General features: G+C 39.3%; 2 protein-coding genes across 4 annotated transcripts; both read right to left on the reverse strand.

The window, feature by feature from the left end:
- Positions 1-24: 24 nt before the first annotated feature.
- On the reverse strand, positions 25-6,808 carry LOC102233784 (kelch-like protein 40a). Its single transcript, XM_005809227.3, has 6 exons — positions 5,306-6,808; positions 4,107-4,267; positions 3,772-3,879; positions 2,991-3,176; positions 1,425-1,574; positions 25-500 (listed from the first exon to the last, which is right to left on the reverse strand). The coding sequence occupies exons 1-6, from the start codon at positions 6,428-6,430 to the stop codon at positions 389-391; spliced, it is 1,842 nt and encodes a 613-aa protein (XP_005809284.1). The 5' UTR covers positions 6,431-6,808; the 3' UTR covers positions 25-388.
- Positions 6,809-8,212: 1,404 nt separating this feature from the next.
- LOC102233527 (protein-cysteine N-palmitoyltransferase HHAT-like protein) lies at positions 8,213-17,608 on the reverse strand. 3 transcript variants are annotated; one of them, XM_023334757.1, is made up of 13 exons: positions 17,442-17,608; positions 16,463-16,590; positions 14,262-14,329; positions 14,054-14,167; positions 13,444-13,464; positions 13,022-13,216; positions 12,213-12,422; positions 11,480-11,651; positions 10,822-10,966; positions 10,691-10,726; positions 10,392-10,593; positions 9,547-9,688; positions 8,213-9,371 (listed from the first exon to the last, which is right to left on the reverse strand). In XM_023334757.1, the coding sequence occupies exons 2-13, from the start codon at positions 16,566-16,568 to the stop codon at positions 9,229-9,231; spliced, it is 1,554 nt and encodes a 517-aa protein (XP_023190525.1). In that variant the 5' UTR covers positions 16,569-16,590; positions 17,442-17,608; the 3' UTR covers positions 8,213-9,228. The 3 variants fall into 3 exon arrangements, with proteins under 3 accessions (XP_023190525.1, XP_023190526.1, XP_023190527.1); XM_023334758.1 differs by having other exon boundaries at positions 17,438-17,608; XM_023334759.1 differs by lacking the exon at positions 13,444-13,464 and having other exon boundaries at positions 17,442-17,607.
- Positions 17,609-19,442: the final 1,834 nt, after the last annotated feature.

The following is a 19,442-nucleotide window of genomic DNA, read 5'->3' on the forward strand; positions in this document are numbered from 1 at the left end:
CAGCCAGTGAATCAACCATGAAAGTAGTTTTTTCAACAATCTTTTATTTGAATGCAGCATTATAGTATACGCAGTAAACAAACTTAATGAAACAATACACCAAAAGGAGAGATACAAAGATGAAAATTTCTTCTTTTTTTTCTGAAGTTGGTGATATTTGTCCTTCTTTCGCTTTAATCAGTTGGCATGTCTCTGTCTCCCCCTGTTGTACAGCACATGATAGAACAGCTTCACTCTGATCTCACAGCTCATTGCTTCTTCTTGTCTTTAAATGTTGCCCCTGAATCACTTTGTACCCCAATCTAATTTTAGGAAAATGTCCACATAGAAGAATTATATTTCCTCCAGCGTACAACATGAAACCCGACAGAGCAGCCGTTCAGTTTGATCATAACTTGGTGAGGCGGAGAGTGTTGAGTCGCACTGGGAGAAAGGTGGATCCCTCTGCATAGCAAATCTCTCGCAAAATCCCGTTCCAGCACTTCTCCGGCTCATCATATCTGCAGTAAAGACACACGTGTTAGTGCTGGTTGTACTCACCATAGCATCGTGAAATGGTGTAAAGCAGCAACAATGTTCCCAGCGTGCCAGACGCAAACCTTCAAAGAATGATTTCCTCAGAGAAACTCTTGTAGGGTTTCATAATGATACGTGTTGCAACAACACACAGCAGATAAAACACTTGCTAATCTTCCTAGGAGAAGATATCCAAGCAAATGAAACCCAGAATTTAGACACAGCAATGTAAAAAGAAATAAAAAATATAGAATCCAACCTCTCCATTTCAGACTCTATGCGCTTCTGTCTGCCTTGTTCGTTCTAAACGCTTCCCATGATGAGAAAGGCTCTTTGTTAAAATGAATGTGGCAGCAAGACTGAGGTTTTTAAGCTTACAAACTGGAGGACCGCTGGAGATACAGCATGGGCTGGATGACGTTGTTGTTTATTTTTACATATATGTTTTAGACATTGCAGTGTTAACTGACTGGTACAGCTAAAAAAAATTGCATATTGTACAAAAAAACAAAACCGTAAACGTATATACAGAAAGTGAAACTCAGATATTAAATAGATTAATTACACACATCTCAGTAGAAACTGATCAAATCCATGCAATGCTGCACAGACGCAGTAATTGACATAAAATGAGCCCCTATCCAGTATCCAATGTTTCCAAAGCCTGAAATATCTGTTTAAAATACTCTGCTCTATTAATTAATTAGATAATCATTAATTATGAATTTTAGCATCTGGGAGTCATAAAGATAAAGACTTAAAATATTCCGCTCTGTCATGAATTTATATAATGAGTTTCAGGTTGTTGTTGTTGTTGTTTTTTTACCACAATCTTTATGTGCATTTAAATCACAAACGGTCAAAGAAACAGTGAAACATCACAGCCATCATGTAAAGTGGCCTCTCACCTCCAGATATCGGTCATCTCAGTTGGAACAGGCTCTTCGCTGGTTTCGCTGGGCGTCATGGCGTAGCCTCCGATAGCGTACAGGTAACTTCCTGTTGAGATGAGACTGAGAGAACTGCGCTCCTGAGGGAACTCTGTAAACTCAGACCACCTGCAAGTAGGAAGAAACACAATCAACAGGAATTTAACACTGTTAATATACTGTATGACTCTGGGTGTTATGATCCCAAAGTGTTATTTCTGATATATCATCAGAATAGTATATATGCTCTTGAGTAATTTAATAATATTGACCTCATGCACTTTAAAATTAATTTTGGAAGAAGACATACGCACCACTAGAAATATTTACACATAAATTAAGTGTGTTAGTTAATACATGTTTAATAATGGCTACATTTGAACAATGTTGTATATTGTTTTATGTGTAACTAATAGTACATCAACATGTTAATTAGAAATTAACTAAATTTGTTGATTCATTAACAGTTGTTCTTGCTTGAATGGTAGCGTAAGGCTAGTATATTTAATCGTATATGATTATGAACCTAATGAATATTAAAAATTGACATTGGTTGAGAAAGTGTCATTGCTGGAGCAAGAATTAACTTTTAATCCAACTTTGGCTAGTTTAGCAAAGGCTAAGTGCTAAAGGCTAGCTTGCTAAACTGTTTAACCTTAAAGAAGATTGCTAATGAACGGTAAGTCTTAGCTGTGGTTGTCAGGAAGAGTATTTACCTGCCAACTTGTTAGAATAGTGTTAAAAATGTAAATATATTTAAGAAAGATTCTATTTCTTAACTAATTCAGCGTCATTGCTAATGCTATATTCTACGGATGGATTTAACTACAGGGGCTAAGAAATAAACACGGGGAGGTCACAGTAAAACAAAAAACGTTCTTGTTATAACAAGATTTGGATCTCTTTAAAATAAAAGTGTGTTCTCGTTTTAACGAGAGCGGTCGTAACAGTAAAAACAGCAACACCTCCAGGACTGTTTTTGTGTGTCTAGAAGAAACCGAGTCAGAGCGGTCAGACTCTTTACGCTTTTTGAAGAAGGAATGCATTTTTATAGCTTTGTACAACAAGGACGTTCCTCGTTTTAATAAAACATAAGACCTGTTTTGTTGAAATGAGAAAGCTTCTCGTCTAGTTTATAACAAGATCTTGCTGCTGGATTTATTGCTCTGGCAGCTAAAGGCTTCCATAAAACTCAAATCTGCGTACATGCTAAGTTTTCTTAACCCCGTACTTTGCCAATGAACGGCATATCTCAACTGTGTTTGTCAGAGAAAAAATTTGCATGCCACCTTGTTAAAGTAGATTTTAAAATGTAATTATTTCAGTAATCTCTTGTGACGTAAGCACAAATCAAGTTTTATTTTTGTCTTTTCAAATGAATCCATGAGAAATAATAGTGAAAGGGTCGTAATTAAAGTCAACCCCAAAAGATAAATGCAGATTGTCACAATCTAATTCCACTGTTTAAAGCTGTAAAAAGTTTGCTTGTTTTATCGGTGGGATGTGTCATAAACACTGGTAAGAAAAAGAAGATGGTTTTCTCACTTGTTGGCGGTGATGTCGTAGACTTCCACAGAGCTGGTGAGGCCTGAGTCGGTCACTCCCGTGGCCACGTAGATCTGGTCCCGATGGACGGCGATGCCAAACAGAGACCTGGCCGTCGTCAGAGGAGCCAAGTCCTTCCACTCAAACTTGGTGGGGTCGTAGACGGAGACTCTTCTCATACATTTCCTGCATGAAACAATTTAAAACAGCACGCTGAAAAAGTTGGGGGCCCATTTTACAAACACTTTTGTAAAATAGGGCCACATTTTATAAAAGTTGAGGGGAAAAAAAAACATATTTAAAAAAAATTACGGATTTTTTTATGAACTGTAAAAGTCCAAGATCTACTTCTGTTTGCCGATGTGTGTCACTGTGGCATGCCTGCCTTCACTGTGCTACTTGGAGGCCTTAATATTTACTGACTTACAATATATACAGAAACAAAAGAAAATGATTTGTCTTGGTACTTTTTATGCACGCTTTGCACTCTTTTAAACGGATCGTGTTCTATGCCATATATGTGCATCAATAAAGCAAACTTTACAAACTTTAAACAGAACTGTTATGATGAATGGTACATCATCATATCATAACAACACATAAAACAGCACTGAACTAATGTGTTGTTAGCTCAGTGCCATAGTGACACAATTGAATAAACTGGAACAAATCAACTAGAAAAATAAAGACCAGATAAGGGAAGTTACAAAATTAGCATTGAGCCATTTTCTTTCATAATTAATATGTGTGACGCTGAGCGTTGTACAAGCCACTTACTTACTTGCTCTCAGACTTTCCACCAATAACATAGACAAGGCCGTTGTGTGCTACAGTCCCGTGACCGTACACTTCATAAGGCAGCGGGTCGGACTCTCCCCATTTGAATGACCTGTGAGCAAAGAAGACAATGTGTCTCTATGAGCACATCATATCAGTATTAAATGTGAACTCCAACACCAACAGAGTTGTTGTTTGGAGGCAGTGTGAAATAGCCAGATATTTCCAGATCTGGATAGTTTAGATTTCTTGGAATGACTACAAATCTATGGGAAATCAGCCGATAAAATAATGAACCTATCAAATAACTACAAGTTCCTTAAATCGAGATAAACTCACTGTCTGTCATAGATCATGACTGAACTCAGAGCGTGCTCTCCCTCCTTCAGTTGTTTTCCACCGACAACAAAGATGGAGTTTTCAACCTCGGCCAGGCCGAACAGACACCGAGGATTTGGCTGGGAAGGCATCCCCAGCCACTCCGAACTTACTGGGTCAAACTGTGGATGAATGCGTTAGTGTGGAGAGAGATTTTTGTTAAAGTTAGACTTTTAAAAATGACAAACATGATCAAATTGTAGAGCCACAAAAGATAAAAATGTATAAAGTAGAAACAGTAGTTTTCTGTTACTTTTTTATGGCAGAAAAGCAGGTTTAAAATGGAACGTTTCTGCAACAAGCAACAAAGAAGCCAAGTTTTGTAGCAATGGTTTTCTACAACAAAGAGGACCTATTATTATTATTATTATTATTATTATTATTATTATTATTATTATTATTATTCATGATGACATATGATCACAAAACATAAAGTATGACTGTGTAGGTTTGTGCGTTTTAGCATTAACCACTCTCAAAATGTTACCACCGCATGTTTTCTGAGATAAAATTACCAACAGTAGCAATTCTTCTTTTTCTCAGTGCCTGAGCCAAGACACTGAGAAATTTGTAATCAGCATGTTACCATTACTGATAACAACCATATGTATAGCACTAGCTTGAAGTGACTTTTAGGGTCAAACTTTAGATGGATCACTTTAGTTTGACCAGTGACAAGGACGATGCTTTCAGAATAATATTCTGACTTGTAGATTCCTTTCATACTGTTAAACTTTTACAAGTAAGAGACTGATGTTATGTTGAAAATAAGACTTCCGGTTTTTTCCATTCACTGCTGAAAAGACATTTATTGCAGCCACCGCTTATCCCAGCATTTCTCTTCACTTTGTCTTCTTCAGTGAAGAAATCACCCTAGAAATATTCACCTCAAGAAATCACATTTAACCAGGAGACTTGTTAAGCATTGATGCTTAAATTGGCTGCTTTGTACATTATTTCATCTTCTTTGGAAAACCTTGATTTCTTTGCACTCTTATTTTTTTTAGCTTTGTACACAATAATCAATAGCTATCCAGATCTACATCACAAGAGAAAATGATGACATATGACCGTTAAAGTCTCCCAGCTCTTTAACAGAAAGCAAAACAAAATGAAACCAAGCTAGTTTCTAAGCTTTGATAGACAGATGCTCCCTTTACCTGTAGGAAGTAAGACATGAACGGTTCGTCCTTGTCTTCCTCATTATAGAGAAGTCCTCCAACCACAAATACCTGGTTCTGCTTTGTCACCAGGCTAGAGTGGTTTTTGGGAATCTCTGTAGATTCTGACACTACAAAACACTCGTTTCCCACCGGGTCATAGGCCACAGTGCCAGTGTTGTTGATCATAAGTACAAGGTCCATCTCAAACATCCCAAAGCGAGGGTTGTTGTTCAGGACTCCTGGCAGGTATGCCTCCTCGTCATCCTCCCTCTCCTCATCGCTCCCCTCTCCTCCCTTTGCCCCATCGCTGCCAAGCCTCTTCGGCTTGGGGAGGCGACCTTGCTGGGCATCTGTGACGAGATTCAGCTCCTTCTTGATTTCTTGGTTAAATCGGATGTACTGGTGACGCTCAACGTTTTCTTTGAAGTAGTCTATGGGAATGAGCCTGAATCGGACGCAGTGTAACAGCTCGGGGAGTTCCTTTAAGCGCGTTGTCTCGTCTTGTTTGATCCACTCCATCAGGGATTCAAAAACCTGCTCCTCTCGTTCAACGTTCAGGGCGTCTGAAGAGAGGATGATGGCTAACTCACTGGGGCTGAGCTGGAAAAAGTCCTGGTCCCTGGCAACAACCTGGTAATGTTCACAGATGAACTCCCTGGCACCAAGAGCAAGTCTCGGACAATCCAGAAGAAGCCCTAGTTTGAAGATGGCAAGGCAATTTCCCAGCACCATCTTCTCTTGAAGGTAGGTCAGACAAACGGAGAAGATAGAGGGGATCTGGTACATGTTAGCGACCATGAAGATATCCTGGACATTCTGCTCTGTCAGATTAATGTCAGATGTGTACAGGTAGCGCAGGATCATCTCCATGACACTGGGGTCCACATCTTTAAGGACTATCTCCCTCTTCTTACTCTCCTCTAGCTCAGACAGGAACATGGTCTTGAAGAAGGGGCTGCTGGCCGCCAAAACCAGACGGTGGCAGGGGAACTCCTTGTCCTGGATTTTCAGGACACAGTCCACAAACTTGTCATTGTCCAAAAGATCACACAGTCCATCCTGGAGCAAGGTCTGTTGGTACATCCGAGGCTGCCGCATCGGGTCTATTGTCAACGCCGCCATTTTGTTGGTGGGATTTTGTTCCTGCTACGGCACAGCGGGACTGCCGGTGCTCACTGGCCTGCTCCGACTGCTACAAATAGCCTCAAAGTGTGGGTAAGATTATGGCTTCAGCTGTCTTTGACTGTCACTGAGTGCGGAGGTCCGTGGTATTTATAGACTGGATCCCCACAAAGCAAAGATGGGGCACGCACACAGAAAGAGCGCGCAGAGGAATGATGGCGGCGGTTAAATCCAGCAAACAACTCATCAGGCAGCTGTTCTGATCTTCAAACTTTAACACACTTTCCTATTTTTAATGTATCACATTGTGAGCATTCTGAATTACAAGCAGAGGAAGTGACGTATACTTTGCTATTAATATGTATTTACCACATCCATGACTCAAGTTAGTATTAAATTAAAAAAAGTAGAAATCTACATTAAAAAAAAGAAATCTTGTATTGCAGTTTCATCATGCGTAAATTATTAAATGTGTTAACATTAAAGCTTTAGAATGAGAAAAAAGAAAGAATAAAAAATGTAATATTTGCGAATGAATAATAATATTAATCCTGTTTCAGGACTTAATTGAAACTTTGCTTCTTCTTTTTTTTTCTTAAAGAATAGCAGCAGTCAGGTCTTTCCAGAATACATTACACTGCGTGGTCATTGCATTGGGACTCGAAAATCACTTATTTATTTCGTAGTGGTGAGTAACTATCAGTCATGGAAAAGTCAAATATTGCTAGAAAACACTGACATCTAGTGGTTAAAATGACACACTGAAAAAAATCTGAAGTTAAAGACAGATCAAAAGTTGTTTTTTTAGCACACTTTAAATATACAAAATTATTGCCATGTTTGTTTTTTTATACATAATAAAATACCTGCTTTTTATTGAGGCAACCTGAAAATACCTATAACTGGTAGAACCATTAGAGACTTAAGAGAGAAATTGGAGAAAATAAACTATTTTAATAATGATGTTTATCAGAAGTTTCATAATTTAAGTTTTTGTATTACTAAAAAAATAATTGTATTTGTATTTACATTTTCCTTTCGAGAAGCTGAACAATAAAAAGGTAGTGTGTGTTAGGTAACAGTAATATTATATAATGTAACATGAAAAAACATAAATCTAATCAATAAAAATGGTCTAAATTTAAATTCCATTTATAAACTGTATTCACTCAATTTGTAACATAAACATTTACTTACCTTACATGATTTAAATTACGTTTTTTTTTATATTCTGACTTCATCTTTAGACTCAACACACTAATATTTGTCAAATTATATGTAAGTCAATTGCAAAACATCAGCACAATCGACTAATAGCCCGTATTTAACATGTCTCAATCCAGAATCATCTCCCAGAATGCATGCTTAATTTCTGGAAGCTCTGACTGGTCAATGCCGAATACAACTGAATAATATGAATAAAACAGTTTCACATATTTTACGGATGGACTTTTTTTTTTGGACGTTTGCATGTTTTTAATTGGCTGGACTGCATGTGAGAGCACTGCATGTATTTCAGGAAGATCCAGGAAATATGCAGAGGAGAACCAAGGCTGAAACGAAACTTAAAGACTTCAGATCCAATATCAAAAGCTGCTTGTCTACCACAGAGTTATATTGTCATTGTGAGTGAAAAATAAAGTGCCGCTCTATCGTGTCTTTACAAATTTTAGTGGCTAATACGCCCCAAGGACCTTTACAAAGTGAATGGTAAATCTTCAAAGTATTCATCTAGACAAGCAATAAGTCACTTGAGGTATTTATAACAAATTTACCTCGGAGCAGGATGAAATAAATCTTTATTTCAGGACAAACAGTTAAATAAACAGCCATTCGCATGAAAGCACCGAAAGACAAAACATATTACAGTCTTTATAAAGTTTCCCTCATTACCTTCCACGTTGGAGACAAGCTGCAGGTTTTGTTGACAGGCACTGAAAGACTGACCCAGACTCTTTGTTCGCTCTATTGTCTACCAGAGCAAAGTGTGCGCCTGACATGTGTGAGATGGTTGGAGGAAAGATACACCAATATTTATCAGTAATTCCCTGTGAAAAAAAACCACCCTGTGAAGTGGAAAAAGGCAATCATCTTCTGCACGTGGTTCAAAGACTTAAATACATTCAGCATCCTAAGACATCCAATACATATCAACTATTAAAAACAAAAGTCTATCCGCTACTGTTACTAGTACAAATACATTACAATCATCTGAAAGCCTTGTGGAAGACCTCCACAGCACCCTTTGTTTGTGTTTCTTATTGCAGGTTTCTTTCAAGTTTCATTCCCTTTAAGTTTGTGATAATAGCCTCTGAAGCATCTAAAGGAAAAAAAAACAACAATATTTGAATAAAATAAACTATACTGCAGGCGATGAAAGGCAAGAATGTTCAAATCTGAGAATAATAAAATGGTAGAGTACAAACTGAGCAAAGTAGCTGCTCATTTAAAAAAAAAAATTACTTTACCTATCCTCTTATTAATTGTTTTCTTTGCAAGGCTTGCGATCGGCATAATAAACGTTTGTTCAGATAAAATACAAATACAAAACATGTCAATCTTAGGTTTGTGCCAAAGTATGTTTACGATTATCTGCTGCAAGTGCACTTCAGGGTACTTTACGTCCAAAAATACTGGCTCACTTTTGACAAGCAAAAGCTTCCGCCCTCGTGAACAATAAAGGTGCCAACCGGCTGTCACAGTCTAGTTTTGTTACAGTTGGCGAGGCTAACAGTGAAACCTTGTCAGGGGCCTGCCATAGAAGTAAAAAATAAAAAATACAGTGGTTATATGGTTGATTATTCAGCTTTCTCTTTGCCATCATCCACTGGCTTCACTGGGTCTGGATCCTCCAGCAGGGCCTGCTGGCGCTCCCTTTCCTTCACCAGCTGCACACCACAGTAAGTCACAAGCAGCACGGAGAGGGTGGACAGAGGAAAACCTGAGGAATGAAAGTTTAGAAAAACGTAACAGGGAAGACTGAGATTACATTAAAGACCAGTTTCAAAGTAGCGCAGCATCAAGGTAAAGCTAAAAACAAAGATACTGCACCCTTGTCCTTTTGACCTAGGATATTTAAAGCTTTTTACACATATTTACCAGTGTGTTAGACCCACCTTTGAAAATAATCCTTCTGCCCACCAGCTTGGCAAACTCCAAGCTGTTCAGGGAAAGAACATTGTAGAGGACAATAGCCCAGAAATTGGCAGCGTTGAAGACACCCCTGATCCTACGAGACATGGCTTCACCCATAGCTCCCTACGTACCGAAAACAAACAGAAGTGACAGAAATGACTTCCTCAGATCTGACATGGTCAGGTAAATAAAGAGCTACTGCATTTTAAAGCTGCGGATATGTAACTTTTCTTAAAAAGATGTTTTTTGCATATCTATTGAAACTGTCACTAGTATACGAGGCAGATAATCTGTGAGAAATCAGTCTTCTCCACCTTCTCCCTGAGCTACTATTCCACTGCTCCCTGTAAAAACAACCAATCAGAGCCAGGATGGGGGTCGTAGAGTTGTTAATCAATCTCATGTACCTGCTGCTAAATGTGCTAATGGCAGAGAAATAACTTACTGTTATAGGAAAACTGTTTATCCACTGTCATAGGTGGCCATTCTAACTAGCCTAGCATTCACAACAGGTTCTGCTGAGCAGAAGAGTGATTGACACCACTAAGACCCGCCTTCTGGCTCTGATTGGTTGTTTCTAGTAAGTACTGGCAACACTGGAAAAAGGCAAAGGAGTTTGATTTCTTTACAGACCATCTGTCTCGTAGCATACTGTCACGACATTATGACAGTTTCAACAAACATGTAAAAAAAAATATCTCACAAAAGTTACACACTGCACTTTCCAGAAGTTTTATTTATATTAATGGACAAAACTACACTCAAGCAATAGTATTATTGGAAATTTTAATATATAGAAAGGGGTTATTTTTTGATCACTTCTCACCTCCATGATAGAAAAGGGTGGGATGGAGAAGAACTTTGCCACCCACAGTTCAAAGTTGAGGCCAAAGCAGTTGAAAAATGACCAGATGTAAACCAGCTCACACGGGCCCAGCCACAAGGTGGTGATGGCAAAAGTGCAGACTGTTGCAAGAAGTTCTTTAAAGATCTTGTCATGATTCTCGCCAATATAGTCATAGACATACCTGCAAAATTTCAACTCAGATTTTATACCGTCTCAAACAGAAATCGCATTATGTTACCAAACAGTCAGGTGTCTGGAAGTTAAATCCAAAAACTCACTTGCACAACCAGTCGTTGATGCCTCTGTCAAAGTGCCTTTAAAAAAAAAGAAGGAAAGACATTTGTTTTGTGCAACAGCTAAACAGTCACCTGATTTCTCAATAAGCAACTAAGGAGGAAGTGACACGTACGTCTCAGCAAAGACGTAGAGCATGGTGATACACTTGGGAGGCTGAGGCGGGTCAAGGTGGTCCAGTGTCGCCACAGTGTTGATGACACCAAACATTACAGCTGCTTTTATCCAGTCATACACCAGGTTGGAATAAGCCAGTCCCGCTACAAACATAGCAGATTAGACAATCTGTCAAAACATTACATTTCTATTCTGCGCAGTTTTTAAGGCGTTGAACTCGACTTTTGCCGAAAAAAGTGTTTTGTATGCCTTGAATTTTTTACGAAGCGCCACATTAACACCACAAACTTCGATATGTGGTTTTAACAAGCTAGTTTTTTAAAAAATGGCATGTTTCTGTATTTCCTCTGATACCTCTAAATTAAAACCAGGAAGTCTGATCGGTCTGAGTCTAAATCGGTGAATTAGGATCTTTCCAATGTGTCACTGCTGATCCAGAAGTAGCCTGAAGTTTGCTTGGCGCATGGTTTGGATAGACAGCATATGTAGATAAATACCCTGCAGTTTATGGTTGTGACAGGATGAAATCTAAGTGGCTCTGTAGAGCGCAGCCAAACCGTGATGCTACTACTACTCTTGAAATGACATTCTGAGAACTAGATCAAGCAAGGATTTGTGCAAAAGGTTTGTGTGGTAGTAATCTTTCAGTTGCTCACCCAAACACCAGTCAGACAGCTTGTTGACCAACTTCATGTCGCTGGGTATAGTCAAGATGTACAAGTAGTGGAAGAAGACGTCCACCACCAGAATAACTCCCAGGTGTAACAAGGCCTTGGTGGTGATGTTCCACATCTCCCTCTCCTTGCGGGTTAGCTGAGTGTTGTTAGCCTGTGGAGAAGCAATGTAAACACATAGAACATACTAGACTACACTCTAAGAAAAACAATCCATAAATTATATGATAGAAATTGTAAATATCAGCAGTTACAGATCATAGAACCTAAAACATTATATTGCCATAGAAAATACATTGAATTACCATAACTCAAGACACGTAAATTTCAAATAATTTTTAGTTAGGATCTGTAGAAAACACAGTTCTGAACTGTTAAAAGTGACAGTTGCCCAAATATTACACCGTAATATCCTCTATGGCCATATTTACTACGATATAATTCTGGCAACCACAGCTGCCGGTAATTTACCATAAAGTGCGCTTTTTTTTTTACAGCGTATAATGTTAGAAACTGAAATCAATTTGGACAAGTACTTAAGTCAACAAATGGTTTTTGTTCTAATATTACCAGTGTGTGACTGTGTCAATGACCGAATGTAGTGTGAAGCGCTTTTGGAGTCCTGTGGACTTGATAAGTAAGAATACCCATAAAGATTGCAGTAGCTAAATACCTCGGGTCAATGGATCCGCACACGGTGCATGTGCGACCTTACCTGGGCATGAAAACGGTCAAAAGTCATAATAGGTCCAAAGAAAAAGAACGGGAGGTAGAAGTTGTATTTCAGGAGGTCGGAGAAGGTGTAGTTGCCCTCTTTCCTGTCACAGTTCTCCAAGGCAAAGCTCATGCAGCGCATGATGCTGAAGCCACAGCCTCCATAGAACAGGACGTCTTGCAGGTCAAACGATCCGGTCACCAAGGTCTCCTACAGGGGGAGTCAGCCATTTCTGAGCTTCAGGCACAGAAACTTTATATTGGGTGCAGAGATGTTAGTGTATTGTCTCGTTTTATTGGTATTTGATGAACATGTTGACAGAACACAATTGAAGTTCTGTACAAAAACTGGAAACCACCACTTATTTCCTCACATATTGCAAACACGGTGCCAGACTTTCTTGTGTTTTTCTTAAATGAACTTGAGTAAAAATCACCTCAGAAGAACCTAAATTACTGTTCTTAAAGGGCAGCCGTTGCTGCTTGCTACACCACCATTAGTGTGTGAATGTGTGTGTGAATCGCTGACTGTAGAGTGAAACTCACTGGGGAACTATGGACTTAATAAAGCCCTATACAACTACAGGCCATTTATCATTTGAAGACCATTAAAAGTTTTACAAGAAAGTCCAGCTCCTTGGAAGCAAAGTATGTAGAAAAGAAGAGGTTGAAATCTTCCCCAGTGCTATCTGCAAAGTAAATGTTGTGTTTGGCATTATGCAAACAAATGGTATGTTAATCCTTCTTCTGTAAAACTGGCATAGTCAGTCATCTGTGTTAGGGAAGCCAAAGAGGAAACAGCCCACTCACCTGCCAGGAGTTATACGGCTCCAGCTTGATGGAGGCCAGCGTGCCCAGACCTGCAGCAAAGCACATCCACTTCTTCTTGACCAGGGCGACGCTGTACAATATGACGCAGTGGGACACAACCAGAGTCATGAAGGTCCAGCCCATGGTGACCAGGACGGCCAGCCCTCCGTACGCGGCAAAGATCAAGGGTCTGTGCTGCAGGGTGGGGGGGAAGAAAAACAAAAAACAGGCCAGCATTAAAGGGATGTTTTGACTCATTTATCTTCACTCCTAATTAAATGCCACACTACAAGTAGTGATGTTAGTAAAAACAAACAAACAAAAAAAACAGTTTCAAGGGGATTATGATAGAGGCGAGGAAAATGAAATCTACTGTCCTACAAGCAATTTAAAAAAGACATTCACGGGTTTATTAAAGTTACCTGACATCCATCAATACCAATCTTCACAGTAAGCATGTAACAAGACAAGAGACATCTTTAAAACATGGTCATTTGTTTTAAGTACCTCAAAAATAACAGTAGCAAGCAAAACCAGGCAAGCAAACATCTCAAGAGCGCAAGGTGCAGTTCATGCTCCTGCGTCACCACAATAATACATCGAGTCTTAGGTTATATCTGCAGCCCCTTTCAACAATGTTCATAAGTATGGAACCTTTTGAATGTCTTGCACTTGTTTATTGCTTTTGCAGATCAACCATGCTCAACAATATTTGGCTCTTTTGAGAGAGGGAATGTACAAAAAAAATGACTTTGTCAAAGTGAAAACTGATTCCTGAAAACAATGACCGTTCAACAACAAAAAATAAGTGATTGTATAAATATTCAGCCCCTCTAAGCATCTGACCTAACACCTGCCATGTACATCAACACAAACCCAATCAAATCTGACTGACTGCATTCATTCGCAAGACAGATCATATGCAACACATACGTTATATACAGTCCACATACAATCAACAAAAGACGTGCAGACAAACCAAAGTGCCGTCTCAACGGCATTGCCTCTGCTCTGCAACACACTCCCACACACCTTTGGAGCGAGCAGGGTAAATATCTTGGCAAAGATCACGTGACCGGTGAGCGCAAAAAGGATATGATTGCGGAATGTAGAGAACCACATCATCCACTCGAAGTCCGCAACATCCTGTGAGGCGCAGAAGAAGAAGAAGAAGAAAGGTGCATCGGTAGCTGCTGCAACACCCACTCATATCTGTGCTTGCTGTGAAAGGAGAACTCACCATTTTCCTGCCAAAATAATGCCATCCTGGCTTCACACTTTCCTTAAAGGCCTTTCTGTTTACATTATCTGAATGAAGGGGCAGACAAGCACAAACATGAGTCGAGTAAAAAAATTCTCCCGCCGCTACTCAGACGTCCTGTGAGCGTTGGTCTGATTATTGGATTATCTGCAGCGTGAATTTAGTAATGTGAGAACCCATTCGGTCCATTAGATGATATCGAATGTTACATAACCCACTTCGGTGCTGAGCTTTCTATTTTTGAGGCGGGAACCTATAATCGTGAAATAATCTTGTTGGAGGAGATTAGTCTTCTATGAAGCCTGAAAAAAAAAAAAAAACTTGCAGCATGTAAAGAAACAAAGTAAAATTAAAAAGAGAAACAGCACTTGTAACATTTAGTTTCTGACTGGCTGGCGCTGGTGTAGCTTTTGCCCAATTACCCCAATGGCTGTGAAAAAAAAAAAAAAAAGACATAATGATGTGAGGGCAGGTCGGGGGGGGGAAACAGCCTCTTACTTCTTGGAGCAGAGCCAGACTTTTATTGCTAGTATACAGAGCTGCTGCAGCAGGCAGACACGGACTGTGGAGACGAGGCAGTGAAGCAAAAAAGCAGGGGAAGATGACTGGCAGCAGGAAGGTTCCTTGACTCATCATCTGACAGCACAGACGGTGACAAACAGTACCAACCACCAGATTACGCTCGGTCCATTCTGATCCATGTGTTCAGGAGGAGCGTAAGAGGACTTCTAGCATGTAAGAGACGGATTATTTGCACATTAAACATTGAAAAATGTTTTCCCTGTTTTGAAGAAAAGGGCTGACCGCCTTTAAATTGTCATGACATTAATAAGAGCATGCAGCAGCGGTTCCTTTGGGTAAAATGGCCTCATTTCAATCTATTGTGTGAACTTTGGTCTACTTTTGGATTAAATTGATTGGGAAAGCTAAAATAGATGAAGACCCAGTTTTTGGAAACAATTTCATTTGAAAAGAAATCCCACTTTTGTAGATTTTGCAGTTAAATTTATTTAAACGTTGTTTTACACCAGTGAGCAAGCTTGCCGGGCCACTTTCTAGAAAATTACCCGTCTGTACCTGGCTCTGTACGCCTGTACAGAGCCTTAAAAAAATGTATTCACATCCATTAAGCTGTTCCACATTTTGTTACCTTGCAACAAGAAACTTTAAATTTACTGGGAATATTTTGAGAAAGAAGAACACAAGCTAGTGTTCGTAACTGTGACATGGAATGGAAGTGATATTTTTTTACAAGTAATCTCAAAAAAATGAGGGGTGCATCTGTATGAGGCGTGCCGTCTTTTGCTCATACCCCTTTAAAAAAATCAAGTGCAAATAAATAATCTTAAGATATTGCCTTGGTTATTAAACGATCCGGCGTTAGGATGCAGTATCCTGAGCTTTGGAGATCTCTTGAGTCACTGTTAGAATTTGGCAAAACGGCAAAGAAACATAGCAGGACAAGGAGAGAAATAGCCAGAGCGGCAGCCCAGAAAACCATGGTAACTCTGGAGGAGCTGCAGAGATCCATTTGTTAATAGGACAACTATCAGTCAAAAACAAAAAAACCTCCAAAAATCTGGCCTTCGTGGAAGAGTAGCAAGAAAAAAACAACTGCTGAAACAAAGCCACAGGTGCAACACTGGTAAAAATAATATTGCCAGCGGGTTAACAGAGAAATGTAATTGCGATGACTTCCTGAGCGTGGTTTGTCAGAAAGAGAAGGAGCTTCTTAAAGAGACAGAGACCCCATTTCAAGGTGTTAAATTGATAAGGAAAAATTATTTGAAGTCATGTTTGATATATGCAGCATTATTATAACAACTGAATGTAACATAGTTACTTGATTGTGGTACAAAATGGTACTATGTGCATAGAAAATATATAATATCATCCCCTTATACATGAATGGCTATAATAGAAGAGCTTAGATCAAAGCAAGTGATTTAATGGCCAAGTCAAAGTCCAGACACTGAATCTCGTGTCAATCTATCACACACAAAATAAATCCCATAAAATCCCCTGAAGTTTGTTGTAACTTGACAAAACAGTCAAATTAGGGAGTACAACAGCCCTCTAAGATTCGTGTGTGGGTTTTTTTTGTGTGTGTGTGTGTGTGGGCGTGTGTGTGCGTGTGTTTGAGTGTTTTCCAATTCCCCCTGGAGGGGTTACACACTCACCACTGGAGGCTTCAAATATCCAACTGCCAGCCCATATCAGAGCCCCTGCGAGCACAGCAGAGTAGAGATACAGCTCATATCTGGGGAGAGCAGCCTTGATCCCCATGGTGAATCTGGGCGCTGGAGGCCTAAAAGTGTTGAGAAGTAGTTACAATAGCCCACCATGGTAACTGAGATCGAACCAACCCATATCATTTCTAAAGAGGGAACGTTCTCAAAGGATTTGGGAGAGGAACTGACTCTACTGACCAATGAAAGAGCTGTTCATTTATTTTTCAATCCACGCAAGCTAAATTGAAATACAAAAATACCCCATTAAAAAAAATATATATATTTTTTTTAAAACGAAGTCCCACTTTACTAATAAACCTTTACGATCGAGAGACTGTAGACTTAAATGGGACTGAAAGAGGTCTGGCTCCTTGGAATCAGCACCGTCAGCTGCGCAACCCTACCTCTCCTTCCTATTTTAGCTCTCAGTCGCTCTGCCGTGCAGCGGGGCAGCTGCAGTGCTATGTGATCTGAGCCCCGCTGCATGGGGACTCACCTCACAGAATAATTAGCTCTGACTGGAATAACCAAGAATGGCGCATCGGGAGTTGGAAAACTGAGGACGGCTACTTTTTTTTTTTTCTTCTTCTTCTTCTTCCCACGAGGAGAACAGCGACACTTGCGCCCTGCCTGCGCGTTCATCAAGTTCAATAAGCGCACTCTACTCTACTCTAAAAGGAGTTGGGCTAAAAAACTCCGACGTGCCCGTGCCAATATGTAACCATGGCTGTGCGGGACCCCCATCAAAGTGCTCTGCATACAAATGAAGGTTTTTCTTTCTTTCTGTTTGTTTTTGTTTTTGTTTCACTGCGCGACAAATAAAGACGCATGCGCCAACAGACTGCGATTGTTTGGGATCTCATTCCAATTCCTTGTAACAAATCGGATAACAATAAATAAAAAATAAATAAAAATTACTCTTACCAACCTTGTGTCCGCTTTGCACAATCACGACTCTTCAATAAAGAGAAGAAGTGAGAAATGAAGCGAATGGCGGTCACTGCAGGTTCACTAATTCATCCGTCCCTGTGCGGGCTTGGCGCTCCCTGACACCAGCCAAGGCCGGTCAGGATGTTGCGGGCTCAACCGAAGGAGGAGGAGGAGGAGGAGGAGAGGAAGAAGAGGAGGAGGAGGGAAGTAGGAGGAGGAGGAGGAGGGGGATATATTTATGCTTCACTATAGAACCGCATTGAGGGGTGGTCCACAACCAGCCCGTCAGCACCAGAGCGAAACACTCTGAGCAGGGTGGTGGATTGCATCCAGTGCAGCAACAGCAGCTCTAATCAAAAACGACTCGCTAAGCAAACGGTGATGGATTAGACGCGATTGGATATTTGAGCAAAACAAAGGAAACAAAGCAATGAAACATAGAAAGCCTGGGTCTTGCGGAAAACAAACGTGGTCTTTATTTTTTGTGTTACTCGACTCATTTAGCCGTTTTCTTGTACTCACTTTAGTCATTTATGCAGTGGCGCGACGGACATGGGCGCTACCTTAGAGAGGGCGCCAAAACAAAGGTGTATAAATAATTTCTAGTCAGCATTTACTGTATTTAACAGCTGCTGTTAAATACAGAAATTATGTGATTTATAAGAGTGGGTGGCACGCCTATAATGTGTTTGCTTACACCTCGGAAAGTCCAAAGTTGACGCATTTATGCAATTTTGTGACTCAAAAAAATATTTTTTAATTTCTACGCACAATACTGTACTTAGACAAAGTGTTGAAGATTTCTTCTGTATTTATTTGTTGTTGCTATTAAATGATTCAGATCATAAAAAAAAAGTATCAGACAAGAATAACTAAATACCAAACCCTGATCCAAATTCAGATCCATTTGTTACTGATCCTAAATCATAACAAATGAATTTAAATAAATTCGTTATGTATTAAGAAAATTTTTAAAATTAGTCTACATTTGAATATAAATTTTTATTCATTTGTTATTGGGAAATTTAAAAAAAATAAAATAAAATAAGTCTTTAATCGTGAAATAGAAAGTTGTGCCAAATATATTCAGCTAAAAAATACCCCCAGCCACCAGATGTTGACTTTAAGCATCTGTACACTTGTATCATTCAGCAAGGAAATGATCTAAAGCATTTCCGAATGCAAATAAATAAATAAAATAAAATAAAAATAGGGGGTCCTCGTTAAAGTTGACTTCAAATCCAAGAGTAGGCTTACTTCATGTTTTTATCACCACAAATGCTTGATAATGGTTGTTACTACCAAGTGAAAAATAATTATATATAGAAAAAGAAAAACAGAGGAACTCTGCAATTATTAGTCCAGGTGAAATTTTATACTTTTAGTTATTCACATATTTGTCAAGCTTAATGTAGAAGCAGACCCCTTGCTCATATGTGTCTCACGTTATTGACAGGCCTGTTTAATGATTTATTAATTGGATCTAAGTAATAAATATGAATTCTGGAACCAGTACACCCGCTATATGTAAATGGGGGGAAAAAAAGTATGGATCAAAATCAAAAGACAGAAATTTAATTAGAACCAACCACATTTAAGATGTGAATTTTGAGGGTGTTTTGAGTTTAAATGAACAGCTATGTCTTGTTGGGCTTTATTAACTATTTATTACCCGTTATTGACTCTGTCCCAATGTTCCTTGGTTTCCATGGTGCTGATGGTTCAGTACTGACCTCACCAACATCAAGGTGATTTTTGAACAGTAACAGAAAGAAAACAGTAAAAAGTTAAATCTGAGCTCTGTTGTAACGCCTAGCAACGGAAGAGGATTAGGGCCACCGAGAAAAAAAATAAATTCTGAGTTTAAAGTCAAAATTCTGAGTTTAAAGTCAGAACTTTAATCTCAGATTTTTTTTTTCCGGTGGCCCTAATCCTCTTCCGTACCTAGCAAGTGGTTTAGCATCCTAAATGCATTTCACTGATTTAAACACTAGATGGC

Source organism: Xiphophorus maculatus, chromosome 6, assembly GCF_002775205.1.
Source record: "Xiphophorus maculatus strain JP 163 A chromosome 6, X_maculatus-5.0-male, whole genome shotgun sequence".
NCBI classification, from domain to species: Eukaryota; Metazoa; Chordata; class Actinopteri; order Cyprinodontiformes; family Poeciliidae; genus Xiphophorus; species Xiphophorus maculatus.

Coding starts and splice junctions, on each gene's coding strand:
- LOC102233784 (XM_005809227.3), bottom strand. CDS start 6,430: ATGGCGGCGTTGACAATAGACCCGATGCGGCAGCCTCGGATGTACCAA. Junction 4,268..5,305: donor TCATGTCTTACTTCCTACAG/GTAAAGGGAGCA, acceptor ATTCATCCACAG/TTTGACCCAGTAAGTTCGGA. Junction 1,575..2,990: donor TACGACATCACCGCCAACAA/GTGAGAAAACCA, acceptor TCCTACTTGCAG/GTGGTCTGAGTTTACAGAGT.
- LOC102233527 (XM_023334757.1), bottom strand. CDS start 16,568: ATGGGGATCAAGGCTGCTCTCCCCAGATATGAGCTGTATCTCTACTCT. Junction 13,465..14,053: donor TTACCCTGCTCGCTCCAAAG/GTGTGTGGGAGT, acceptor CTTACTGTGAAG/ATTGGTATTGATGGATGTCA. Junction 10,727..10,821: donor CTCTACGTCTTTGCTGAGAC/GTACGTGTCACT, acceptor TTTTTTTTAAAG/GCACTTTGACAGAGGCATCA.